The 14,768-nt window shown below is 39.5% G+C and overlaps 2 protein-coding genes across 9 annotated transcripts in view; one reads left to right on the top strand and one right to left on the bottom strand.

Moving 5' to 3' along the window:
• The window catches only part of LOC138318471 (atypical kinase COQ8B, mitochondrial-like), an 85,737-nt gene that overhangs the window by 8,170 nt on the left and 62,799 nt on the right, over window positions 1-14,768 (bottom strand). The window lies entirely within an intron of this gene.
• Window positions 895-13,947, top strand: LOC138318472 (adenosine receptor A3-like). Of its 6 annotated transcripts, XM_069260845.1 has the most exons (4): window positions 895-1,403; window positions 2,296-2,367; window positions 8,862-9,176; window positions 11,258-13,947. In XM_069260845.1, exon 4 carries the CDS (start codon window positions 11,775-11,777, stop codon window positions 12,939-12,941), a length of 1,167 nt encoding a protein of 388 aa, XP_069116946.1. In that variant the 5' UTR covers window positions 895-1,403; window positions 2,296-2,367; window positions 8,862-9,176; window positions 11,258-11,774; the 3' UTR covers window positions 12,942-13,947. The 6 variants fall into 6 exon arrangements, with proteins under 6 accessions (XP_069116946.1, XP_069116947.1, XP_069116948.1 ...); XM_069260846.1 differs by lacking the exon at window positions 8,862-9,176; XM_069260847.1 differs by lacking the exons at window positions 2,296-2,367; window positions 8,862-9,176.

The raw sequence follows: 14,768 nt of genomic DNA, 5'->3' as shown, positions 1-14,768 counted from the left end.
ATGTTAAAAGTACATTTAAATAAGAAAACGTGACTCAATACCGTAACAGCCAATGAGATTTTTCCACAGCAGTTGACATGATAACATGTTGACAATACCATGGTATTTATCAACAGGAGGTCTATTGTTTTGATCCATTCCTATAAATATTCATAGCAAATCAACTACACCTTATTAGCATATTGCATCATACAGATACCCAAAATTTATAGGTGCAATTTACCTTATATGAACTAATAACCACCCATGTTTTTCCATTTTAATATTTTGAATAATCTATTCAGCAAACGACCTGCACAGTCACTGTCAATCAACCTACTTCATAACTCAAACAACCACATATTTGCTTTTATCCCTTTACAAGTATTGGCCCTCCAAGATACACAACTATTTATAACCATAGTTTGGATATATCTCGGCAAAAAGTACCATATCCTGGAAACATGGGAACGCAAGCTTGCAACTTCTATATTAGAAGAAAATGTAGAGAAAATGTATGGAACAGAAAGAGGTTTGAACCCAAGACCCTCTAGAATTTAAAGGCACATCTTAAAGAGTACCCAGCTCTATGATTATCAATCAGTTCAATAATTGTCTGTAGATGGATATCTGAGCTGGATTTCACCTGTTTAAGGATGAAACAAAAAAGTATTTGCTTCTGATCTCATAAATATCATTTTTGCGATAAATAGAATCTTGTAACTTCCCTGGGTGTTTATCAGGTGGAATTAAGTAGTAGTTCAAACAGCCAGGTCCACCATATATAATCAATCCCACAGATCTAAGTCCCGACAGAGGTTGGTTCATGCAATGCCGTGCTGTGACCTCACCAATTTATTACTAGAGTGTTGATTGGACGATATGAAGATGATGAATTCAAATCGGTATGAAAGGTTAATCATTGTGATATGCAGCCACATCAATCTACCTGGTGTTTTGGGTATAAATCCATACCCCCTGAATCCTAAACGCCCTATTATGTAACAATTAAAATTCTTCCCCCTAAAGTTCTCCTTAGTCACGTTCTCCATTAATCTTCAGTCGACAGTCCAACATGATTCAAGTGTTGAAGAGGTAGGGAGCATGTTGAAGGCCATTCAAAAGTAGAACAATCTGACAACGTCTGACAACATCTGATGAAACTACGACCATGGTTCTTAACCTTTTCTAAGTTACAGTTATCAGAGATCAATGGACTTCAACAGGGACTTAAAAGAACTAATCAATGTGTTTATATTAAGTGTTGAAGAAGTGTGAAACGTGCTCAAGGTCACAATAACAAAACAAAAGACACGGATCTGATTCTTAAGATGTAACGACCATATTTTTCATCGTTTTTCTACGACCATATTTCTCATCGTTTTTCTACGGTAGCTAGAAAGAAGACAGAGAGCATAGGAACTGTAAGAATTTGTCTGCTTCTCAATCATTTCAGTGTTTAAGACTTTGATTTTATCATCTGTAAGAATATGTCTGCTTTTAAACATTTTCAGTGCTGTTTTAACTTTTATATCTTTTTGACTTTATATTACCGTCGTTGGAAAATGACAATGGTGATTTATACACAATCTTTGATGGTGGATTTTCTAAATTCAATTATTGCCAAAATAACATCAACTCAGGATTTGAAATTGCAGCATATAAGGTTAATACCAGTTTATTTGTATGCTGCATGTGCAATTCGTGTATAAAGATATTGTAATGAATTCTGTGTGAAAGATCTTAAAACCAACAATATTTTCCATAAAGTTCTTCTTGGCTAACGGTGATGCAAATGATTTCTAGACAAAGAAGAAAGTCAATTTCAACAAATGCTAGAGCTGTAACTCTGACGTTCTTGATTCCGTAACCATACACCTGACACCTGTAACCCATTTCAAAGTTCTGTAAAGTAACAAGTTTATAGCCACCCAGTAAATTCTATCACAAATTTTATGACTTTAAAATGGATATTCTGAGGGACTGAATTTGAATCCATACCTTAATCAATGAGCGAGACACAGCTAGAATTGACCAGAACCTTTTGTAACTAACAATTAAAAGCATAAACTTTTCTTAAAAGGGATATTGATTAATGATACTTTTAAAATGTTACAAATGATGGATATATCATAGCATGTGAATATGGAAGATGTGAATTCCAACCTATGCCAGACTTTTTATTTCCACCATCAATTTAATATGATGTCTAATGAACATGACCAAAAGCTGGATCTTTCAAATAGAACTGCATTATTAATAATAGGAGGAAAACTTTGAAAACATGTAGTAAAAGAGAAGGAAAATCATTTACAGGGATCTATATTGTGTGTCATCACTGAAAATGTGGGTACCCAGGGAACTATACTGTATGTCATCACTGGACAGGTGAGTACCCAAGGATCTATACTGTATGTCATCACTGGACAGGTAGGTACCTAGGGATCTATACTGTATGTCACCACTGGACAGGTGAGTACCCAAGGATCTATACTGTATGTCATCACTGGACAGGTGAGTACCCAAGGATCTATACTGTATGTCATCACTAGACAGGTGAGTACCCAAGGATCTATACTGTATGTCATCACTGGACAGGTGAGTACCCAAGGATCTATACTGTATGTCATCACTGGACAGGTGAGTACCCAAGGATCTATACTGTATGTCATCACTGGACAGGTGAGTACCCAAGGATCTATACTGTATGTCATCACTGGACAGGTGGGTACCCAGGGATCTATACTGTATGTCATCACTGGACAGGTGAGTACCCAAGGATCTATACTGTATGTCATCACTGGACAGGTGAGTACCCAAGGATCTATACTGTATGTCATCACTGGACAGGTGGGTACCTAGGGATCTATACTGTATGTCATCACTGGACAGGTGAGTACCCAAGGATCTATACTGTGTGTCATCACTGGACAGGTGAGTACCCAAGGATCTATACTGTATGTCATCACTGGACAGGTGAGTACCCAAGGATCTATACTGTATGTCATCACTGGACAGGTGAGTACCCAAGGATCTATACTGTATGTCATCACTGGACAGGTGAGTACCCAAGGATCTATACTGTGTGTCATCACTGGACAGGTGGGTACCTAGGGATCTATACTGTATGTCATCACTGGACAGGTGAGTACCCAAGGATCTATACTGTATGTCATCACTGGACAGGTGAGTACCTAGGGATCTATACTGTATGTCATCACTGGACAGGTGAGTACCCAAGGATCTATACTGTGTGTCATCACTGGACAGGTGGGTACCTAAGGATCTATACTGTATGTCATCACTGGACAGGTGGTATACCTAGGGATCTATACTGTATGTCATCACTGGACAGGTGAGTACCCAAGGATCTATACTGTGTGTCATCACTGGACAGGTGGGTACCTAGGGATCTAAACTGTATGTCATCACTGAAAATGTGGGTACCCAGGGATCTATACTGTGTGTCATCACTGGACAGGTAGGTACCTAGGGATCTATACTGTGTGTCATCACTGGACAGGTGGGTACCTAGGGATCTATACTGTATGTCATCACTGAAAATGTGGGTACCCCAGGGATCTATACTGTGTGTCATCATTGGACAGGTAGGTACCTAGGGATCTATACTGTGTGTCATCACTGGACTGGTGAGTACCTAGGGATCTATACTGTGTGTCATCACTGGACAGGTGATACCTAGGGATCTATTCTGTGTGTCATCACGGGACAGGTTGGTACCTAGGGATCTATACTGTGTGTCATCACTGGACAGGTGAGTACCTAGGGATCTATACTGTGTGTCATCACTGGACAGGTGGGTACCTAGGGATCTATACTGTGTGTCATCACTGGACAGGTGAGTACCTAGGGATCTATACTGTGTGTCATCACTGGACAGGTGGGTACCTAGGGATCTATACTGTGTGTCATCACTGGACAGGTGAGTACCCAGGGATCTATACTGTGTGTCATCACTGGACAGGTGAGTACCTAGGGATCTATACTGTGTGTCATCACTGGACAGGTGAGTACCCAGGGATCTATACTGTGTGTCATCACTGGACAGGTGAGTACCTAGGGATCTATACTGTGTGTCATCACTGGACAGGTGGGTACCTAGGGATCTATACTGTGTGTCATCACTGGACAGGTGAGTACCTAGGGATCTATACTGTGTGTCATCACTGGACAGGTGGGTACCTAGGGATCTTTACTGTGTGTCATCACTGGACAGGTGAGTACCTAGGGATCTATACTGTGTGTCATCACTGGACAGGTGAGTACCTAGGGATCTATACTGTGTGTCATCACTGGACAGGTGAGTACCTAGGGATCTATACTGTGTGTCATCACTGGACAGGTGATACCTAGGGATCTATACTGTGTGTCATCACTGGACAGGTGGGTACCTAGGGATCTATACTGTGTGTCATCACTGGACAGGTGAGTACCTAGGGATCTATACTGTGTGTCATCACTGGACAGGTGAGTACCTAGGGATCTATACTGTGTGTCATCACTGGACAGGTGAGTACCTAGGGATCTATACTGTGTGTCATCACTGGACAGGTAGGTACTTAGGGATCTATACTGTGTGTCATCACTGGACAGGTGAGTACTTAGGGATCTATACTGTGTGTCATCACTGGACAGGTGATACCTAGGGATCTATTCTGTGTGTCATCATGGGACAGGTGAGTACCTAGGGATCTATACTGTGTGTCATCACTGGACAGGTGGGTACATGGGGATCTATTCTGTGTGTCATCACTGGACAGGTGAGTACCTAGGGATCTATACTGTGTGTCATCACTGGACAGGTGAGTACCTAGGGATCTATACTGTGTGTCATCACTGGACAGGTGATACCCAGGGATCTATTCTGTGTGTCATCAATGGACAGGTAGGTACCTAGGGATCTATTCTGTGCGTCATCACTGGACAGGTGAGTACCTAGGGATCTATACTGTGTGTCATCACTGGACAGGTGGGTACATGGGGATCTGGATCTATCTGTGTGTCATCACTGGACAGGTGAGTACCTAGGGATCTATACTGTGTGTCATCACTGGACAGGTGAGTACCTGGGGATCTATACTGTGTGTCATCACTGGACAGGTGGGTACCTGGGGATCTATACTGTGTTTCATCACTGGACAGGTGAGTACCTAGGGATCTATACTGTGTGTCATCACTGGACAGGTGACTAGGGATCTATCTGTGGTCATCACTGGACAGGGAGGGATCTATACTGTGTGTCATCACTGGACAGGTGGTACCCTATCTGTGTGTCATCATGGACAGGTGAGTACCTAGGGATCTATACTGTGTGTCATCACTGGACAGGTGGGTACCTGGGGATCTATACTGTGTGTCATCACTGGACAGGTGAGTACCTAGGGATCTATACTGTGTGTCATCACTGGACAGGTGAGTACCTAGGGATCTATACTGTGTGTCATCACTGGACACAGGTGGGTAACCAGGGATCTATACTGTGTGTCATCACTGGACACAGGTGGGTAACCAGGGATCTATACTGTGTTTCATCACTGGACAGGTAGGTACTTAGGGATCTATACTGTGTGTCATCACTGGACAGGTGGGTAACCAGGGATCTATACTGTGTGTCATCACTGGACACAGGTGGGTAACCAGGGATCTATACTGTGTTTCATCACTGGACAGGTGAGTACCTAGGGATCTATACTGTGTGTCATCACTGGACAGGTGAGTACCTAGGGATCTATACTGTGTGTCATCACTGGACACAGGTGGGTAACCAGGGATCTATACTGTGTGTCATCACTGGACACAGGTGGGTAACCAGGGATCTATACTGTGTTTCATCACTGGACAGGTGAGTACTTAGGGATCTATACTGCGAGTCATCACTGGACAGGTGAGTACCTAGGGATCTATACTGTGTGTCATCACTGACAGTGGACAGGTGTCATCACGGACAGGTACCTAGGGATCTATACTGTGTGTCATCACTGGACAGGTAGGTACTTAGGGATCTATACTGTGTGTCATCACTGGACAGGTGAGTACTTAGGGATCTATACTGTGTGTCATCACTGGACAGGTGATACCTAGGGATCTATTCTGTGTGTCATCACGGGACAGGTTGGTACCTAGGGATCTATACTGTGTGTCATCACTGGACAGGTAGGTACTTAGGGATCTATACTGTGTGTCATCACTGGACAGGTGAGTACTTAGGGATCTATACTGTGTGTCATCACTGGACAGGTGATACCTAGGGATCTATTCTGTGTGTCATCATGGGACAGGTGGGTACCCAAGGATCTATACTGTGTGTCATCACTGGACAGGTGGGTACATGGGGATCTGTTCTGTGTGTCATCAATGGACAGGTAGGTACCTAGGGATCTATACTGTGTGTCATCACTGGACAGGTGAGTACCTAGGGATCTATACTGTATGTCATCACTGGACAGGTGATACCTAGGGATCTATTCTGTGTGTCATCAATGGACAGGTAGGTACCTAGGGATCTATTCTGTGCGTCATCACTGGACAGGTGAGTACCTAGGGATCTATACTGTGTGTCATCACTGGACAGGTGGGTACATGGGGATCTGTTCTGTGTGTCATCAATGGACAGGTGAGTACCTAGGGATCTATACTGTGTGTCATCACTGGACAGGTGAGTACCTGGGGATCTATACTGTGTGTCATCACTGGACAGGTGGGTACCTGGGGATCTATTCTGTGTTTCATCACTGGACAGGTGAGTTACATGGGGATCTATACTGTGTGTCATCAATGGACAGGTGAGTACCTAGGGATCTATACTGTGTGTCATCACTGGACAGGTGAGTACCTGGGGATCTATACTGTGTGTCATCACTGGACAGGTGGGTACCTGGGGATCTATTCTGTGTGTCATCAATGGACAGGTGAGTACCTAGGGATCTATACTGTGTGTCATCACTGGACAGTGATACTAGGATCTATACTGTGGTCACTGGACAGGTGAGTACCTGGGGATCTATACTGTATGTCATCACTGAAAATGTGGGTACCTAGGGATCTATACTGTGTGTCATCACGGGACAGGTGAGTACCTAGGGATCTATACTGTGTTTCATCACTGGACACAGGTGGGTAACCAGGGATCTATACTGTGTGTCATCACTGGACACAGGTGGGTAACCAGGGATCTATACTGTGTTTCATCACTGGACAGGTAGGTACTTAGGGATCTATACTGTGTGTCATCACTGGACAGGTGGGTAACCAGGGATCTATACTGTGTGTCATCACTGGACACAGGTGGGTAACCAGGGATCTATACTGTGTTTCATCACTGGACAGGTGGGTACCTGGGGATCTATTCTGTGTGTCATCACTGGACAGGTGAGTACCTAGGGATCTATACTGTGTTTCATCACTGGACACAGGTGGGTAACCAGGGATCTATACTGTGTGTCATCATCACTGGACACAGGTGGGTAACCAGGGATCTATACTGTGTTTCATCACTGGACAGGTAGGTACTTAGGGATCTATACTGTGTGTCATCACTGGACAGGTGGGTAACCAGGGATCTATACTGTGTGTCATCACGGGACAGGTGAGTACCTAGGGATCTATTCTGTGTGTCATCACTGGACAGGTGAGTACCCAAGGATCTATACTGTGTGTCATCAATGGACAGGTGAGTACCTAGGGATCTATACTGTGTTTCATCACTGGACACAGGTGGGTAACCAGGGATCTATACTGTGTTTACTTGACAAGGATCTGTAACAGTATTGTATGAAAGGTCATTGTTTGAAGTGATGCAGCTTGCCTTGATAAATCATTCTTAATACATTACATCCCTAGGTGAGTACCTAGGGATCTATACTGTGTGTCATCACGGGACAGGTGAGTACCTAGGGATCTATTCTGTGTGTCATCAATGGACAGGTGAGTACCTAGGGATCTATACTGTGTTTCAACACTGGACACAGGTGGGTAACCAGGGATCTATGCTGTGTTTACTGGACAAGGATCTGTAACAGTATTGTATGAAAGGTCATTGTTTGAAGTGATGCAGCTTGCCTTGATAAATCATTCTTAATACATTACATCCCTAGGTGAGTACCTAGGGATCTATACTGTGTGTCATCACTGGACAGGTGGGTACCTAGGGATCTATACTGTGTGTCATCACTGGACAGGTGAGTACCTAGGGATCTATACTGTGTTTCATCACTTGACACAGGTTGGTAACCAGGGATCTATACTGTGTGTCATCACGGGACAGGTGAGTACCTAGGGATCTATTCTGTGTGTCATCAATGGACAGGTGAGTACCTAGGGATCTATACTGTGTTTCATCACTTGACACAGGTTGGTAACCAGGGATCTATACTGTGTTTACTTGACAAGGATCTGTAACAGTATTGTATGAAAGGTCATTGTTTGAAGTGATGCAGCTTGCCTTGATAAATCATTCTTAATACATTATGTCATAAATTTTCCTTTTACTGGCTGATACTTAAATTAGAATATGTTACCAATAAATAATCAAAGTGAAATCAGTTTTAAAGTTGGAAGGTGACAACTTCAATTTCTAGTTGGTAAAGTTATCATTTATAGGAAATTACTTCAATGTAAGTCTATATAGCAGAATCTTCAAGAGTTATTTCTCTGACAGCTTAAAACCTTATGTAACAGTTAATAAAGCTAAGGTTGAATGTACTTATAAATTCCATTTTGCCTCCTTCTTTACACTGGTGTGTAGATTTAGCTGTCAGTGTAATTATGAATATAACCTCACATTACAACATTCTATTAAATCACTGGTTTAATTGAAATCGGGGCAGCATCTAAGTGTATTCTAATCCATGTCATTACATCAGTAAGGTGCAAAAGGATACTTCCACAGAAAAGTAAATGGCTAAATACAAGGATTAGCACCTTAGGCACATTTAACACAAGATTGGAACATCTGCAATTATCAGGAGATGTCAAAGGCATTATCAAGTGGAAACAATTAGGTAATAAGTCAACTAATATTTTAGTGTCAAGTATGATTTTGTTGTCTAGCTGATATATATAAAGATGAGATGAAGAAATCTCCCAGTACTCAGTAGATTTCTAATACCAAGGAATTAAGTCAAGATAAAATAGTCTACATACGATTACATGTTCAGGAACTCAGGATCCCATACCAGGTAAGACAGGCCTATTACTACAGTAAAAGCTGTTTATAATGTACATGCTTATAACAAATTCATGATTAAAACGTAGTAGATTTTTCCATCCTCATCAATGTTGCTATAAGATATTTACAATATATGTTTAAAACAGTGATTTTGACAATGTATTGGTCTCCACATGGCCTTTATGTCTGTGTATTACTGTTGTTATTCATAAGCTCACAATTTTCTAGAAATGAATTTATAGGAATCATTCTTTTTGTTCCTTTGAACGCTGTATGCTTGCCACTTGTTGGTTCTATATCTGAACAGTCTTGCTTTCAGTGTAGTAGACCTAGGGAAGGTGCCCTTGGTCGTTAATTACACTGTGGTCTTTATTTATCATATTTATACATATTTCCTATTATTATACTTCTCAACAGCATAAAAATACAAGCAATTATTTCAATCGTCATAAGAAAGTGTTCTTGAAAGATATAGAAACAGCCAGGGCCCAGTTTCTCAATCATTCTTAACTTATGAAAATACCTGAACTTATAATTTCCCATAGGAAAGCATTAAAGAACTTAAAAAATCTTGTAAAACTTTTAAGAAATTTTTCGTTAATGCTTTCCTAAAAGAATTTTGAGTCAGGAAATTTGAGTTCAAAATGAAACAGAGATAATTTGGGTGGGTACTTATTAGGTCGAATAAGGTACCAAAACACAAAGGAGAAGGTACGTTAAGACTCGAATATGGCCTCAAAATTAATTCTCCAGTAAAGAACAACATATTTTGCCATATAACAGCTGAATACATTTGCTAACACATTACATCTCAAAAATATCCCGCATATGCCAATTATGTTCACTATGACGTCATCAACATGCAGTTTCCAGCCATTTTTCACAAAAATCCTTGAAAAATCATTCTTTTTGAGTGGTTTTCTCTATAAATGAATGTGGCCGCCTTCGTGGAGCAGAAAGAGATTTTCACACGTTGTGTATCGTGTATTTATGCATATCCATGCAAAATGTAAAGTTGCTCCAAGGTGGCGGCCAAATCCATTTCAAGCCTTTTCTAACCTAAAGATGATGAATTTCTAGCAAAATTTGGCAAGAAGAGGAAAATCATCAATTTGATGACGTCATAGGTGGGACACATCGTAAACATGGTTATAAAAAATTGTGTTTTGATGAATGGCAAGTATGAGAGTATTTATTAATATGAAATTGATGGGGATCAGAGTTAATTTTTTTCGGCCTGAAAAATTAAGGCCAAATACTGGTCCTATCATATCTACTCCTTTTCGTTTGATATGCTCCAACTGATGTTTTCTAATGTGGGAACCACTCAGCATATTTCACTATGCACATAGCTTTTTATCCCTTTCTTTTTTATGATTTTTGTCTGTTACTCAATGAGTATATGATATAACAAGACGTTATACACCATGAAACATATATAACATGTTTTCCAGTATTCTACTGGTGTGCTCACCTGATCTATTTACTGATAAGATTAGTATCATCCTTATCGTTGAATTAAATATCTCCACATTTACAGAAGACTTCTTGATTTTGTATAGATATGATCTGAATGAAACAACGATATGTTCACCTGGAAAATGGCTTATTTCATCATACCTGACTTTAAATTGTTTTTTTTTTTTTAAAGTTTGCCATCAAATAACTTTTTATTCAAAGTAAAATTTCAAGATATAAAATATCTTAACAGTGAAAAAACCCTGATGGCTTGAAAGAAATCTTTGTGGAAGCTTCAGAGTGAACAGTTCTTAAACTTTGTGGAAGCTTCAGAGTGAACAGTTTTTTAGTCACAAATGTATGGTAGAAATCTTTTCTAAAATTACATAACCCCCTTCACCATAGAATAATCATTATGGTAGTGTGGTATTTATTTTGAATGGTTTTTACACATATTACCATGAACAAATAAGCCATAAGACCAAGCGTAGTTATCTCTCTCTGTTTTATACATCCTATCAACCTTCATTTACATACATACATAAAGAAGTCGGTAAAGGCAGAAACAGTTGGAAATTTCTTATTCTTTTTTATACTTTGATTTATATAGTGTTTCCCTATTTTCTATTCCAGACCACGATCGAAAAATCTTGCCTGATTTGTCCAGGAATTATTCACATTAAAGTTTGTCCTGATAACAACGTCACTGCCATTTCCTCGGAGGATTAGACTCAGACACCGTAGTCAATTGGGACTGATTTGGATGCTGGGAAACCGGTGTATCAGATCATATTATTGAGAGCTGTGTTTAATGGAATGGCTAACGGACGCGGAATTGAGTTGGTTATCCAAGTCTGTCATCATTCAGATATAACATATCAATTAAACAAATCATTGATGTATGTATGACAAGTATTTGTACAAATAATCAATACATTTTATAACCTGAACACAAGCCAAACACGTTACAATTAAAAACTTCTTCACATGCCTGGAGAATCGCAATAAAAAAAACCTCGGCATTTATACATACAGTATATTGCAGTTAAGAGGTTGACCGATTTAAAGAAATTAAAAGCAACAATTTTGAATTAAAAAAATAACAGACAGACGACATCTCTCTGATCAGCTCGATGTTCTCGAAAGACAAATGAATGAGACTTCTTTAACATTAAGAATGGACAACGACAGCCATCTAGGATTCAGTGAGGTTTCCATGGATTCCAGTAACAGCAGCAGTACCCAGTTTTACCAATCTTGGCGTGAGATGTCTGATATCGTCTATGGAATTATCTCCGCTATCCTCATTCCTTGTATCTGCTGTGGTAATTTTCTGGTACTTATTTCACTCTGGAAGTTCCGGAAGCTCCGTACAAAGACAAACATTTTTGTGGCCAATCTGAGCATTGCTGATTCTATAATGGGAGCTGTGTCACTTCCTATGTACACAGCATTCTTTTTCAACCATGAAAAGTTGGAAAAATACAAATACATTTGCATCACTAAGTACTCGATTGTGGTGTTCTCATCAAGTGCTTCGTTGCTAAGCCTTGTGGCCATCGCTGTAGACAGGTACGTGGCTGTCCTTCATCCGCTGAAATATCATGTGATTGTGACTCATAAACGAATCAAACACTTTCTGATTTGTCAGTGGACATATGACATTTTGACCTTTACCATTCCATATTACTGGAACAACTATGACCAATATCAGACTTGTAATTTCTATAAAATTTTCCCACGAGTTTACTCTGTGTTTATCGTGTTTGTTTCAATTGCGATTTGCTTACTTGTGTCAATGTTCCTGTATATCAAGATCTTTAAGGTTGCTAGGCGGCATCGCCAATGCTTAAATATGCCACAGTTCACAGACTGTAACAATAAACAGATAAGAAAGGATGCGAAGTCGGCTAAGATGATGGCCTTCATTCTATTTCTGTTCTTCGTTTTCTGGCTCCCATTTCTTATGGTAGGACCTTTGAGGTATTTGGGTGTTGCTGAAAACTTTATGGTGATTATTAAGAACATTACATTGTTGATAGCCATGAGCAACTCAATGGTGAACCCGATTGTATACTGCTGGCTTCGTAAGGAGTTCTCTTTGGCATTCAAAAGACTGTGCTGTTCATGTGACACCATACACCCCAGGAACTTTGTCACGCAGTACAACCTACAGAGTAGTGATCGCAGCTCAAAGTCAAATGGCTCCAACAATAATGGGTCTCAACGCCGACAGAAATGTGTTCCTAAAAAGGTAAATGTCACTACGCCAGCACAACAGGGTATAGAAATAATCGCTCATAGGAGGCTTGATTAGTTTCGTTGGAAAATGTGAAACTTGTGGAAATTGGAAATTTTATAATGGTAGACAATAGTAGACAATCCTAATATCATTCTGTCAATTACATTATATTATAAGATATTCTTGATACTGTCTACTTACACATTACGAACATGATCAAAATATACAAAGAAATGCGAAGGTTTTATTCTACAAACCAAAATATGTATAAATGTACATAGTAATACCGTATTCGCCGTGATTAGTGCCCAGGGCACTTGAATAATTGTAACAAAGGGGGGCACTTCTTAATGAACCAAAATGTAAGTTGTGGACAAAAAAAAGTTAGCCATTTTTAAGTCTTTCTGTACTAATGGTACATTAATCTGTTACAATAAACATGTATATGTCTATTATCCTTTGAGACGCATTATCATGTCGAGATTCACATGTAAAATACTTGCAAGTTAATGTAATAAGGGATACAATGCTGATGTTAGAGACATCACATGTTGTAAAACATTGTTAAATCCATGAGATGGGGGCATTTATATACTTCAACTCTTCTTCAGAAAAGGGGAGGGGCACTTATAGGGGAAGTGGCACTAATTATAGCGAATATTGTAATTAAGTGGTTGTTGAATATGATATTTTGTCCACTCTTGTTAGTGAGGGATAAGATTTCTTGACCAGATTTGAAAATGTTAAATTTAATATACCTAATTAATCATCTAAGATTTCAAAGGTAAAATGTACCGTCTAAGTTCTGATATTTTTTTTTTCCAAAATACTTTTTTCTATGGACAGATGGCAAGAAACTGCAATAATAAGCTTAGTTTACAGCTGTCGATCATTATAGGGATGTACAGTGTATAAGTATTATCTGCCCACCAAGTTAATAAGCTTACTTTCTAATTACATGTACTGATATATGATTATTATTGCCTTGGAGAGTGATAATGCGTCAGAGCCTACCTCAAAGTGTGTACAAACAATGTGTAATAATTTCTGTTGCATGTGTGGGGGCGGCTGACAGACAACACTACAAACGATATCAGACAGAATCAACAAAACATTTCAATAATATATCAATCATTCTGATTGGCGATGATAACTGACTGTCTATAGGACTGGCTACAGGTTTATCAATGATTGATATTGTACAGCTTCAGTCCTTTGATTGTACAGATCTATTAAGTTGAACTCATCAACAGTTATGTACTATATATAAATATGATCTGTGGTAGTGACATATGTCAAATACAATTTGTATATATATATATTTGTCAACATCAATTTACTGAATCAACTTTAAATCTACTACGGTATTTGTAAAATGTATTTATGTGATTTGTTAGCTGTACACTTAAATAGTACATTAAAAGTACAAGCGCCTAATAATAATAAAGTTGTCAATAGCAGAATTATTGTTATATTTTGTTTCCAGGTAATCCTTTGTCTTTTGGTAAATTGATATTACAAAAAGACAGATAAATGGCGAGGTTAAACAGGATGTTGTTTTCTTGTCTTCTCCTGCAGGCCTTGAACACAGTTCCATATCATATCTGTTTCTTGGCCACCTGAGTTACCCCCTACAGCAATATTAACAGGTGCTGTAGACTTGGTTATCAGTAACATCTTATTATTCAGGGAAATGTTCTTTTAACAGTGTTCAATCCTGGATACAGCATTTCAGGAATGGCCTACTTATAGTATACCATGTGATACCCTATAATGTTTGTGCGGGACTAGTATCTCCAGTGGTGATGGAACGTCACTCTGTGTAATTTTCCTGCATGGAATATCATGTTTTCTTTCATACCTACGGGTGTAATACTGGCTAGTCTAGGGCAATACACTCAT

The sequence above is a fragment of the Argopecten irradians genome, chromosome 3 (assembly GCF_041381155.1).
Source record: "Argopecten irradians isolate NY chromosome 3, Ai_NY, whole genome shotgun sequence".
Classification (NCBI taxonomy): domain Eukaryota; kingdom Metazoa; phylum Mollusca; class Bivalvia; order Pectinida; family Pectinidae; genus Argopecten; species Argopecten irradians.
Note: the sequence above shows the minus strand (reverse complement) of the source record. Positions and strands in the feature narration are given on the sequence as shown.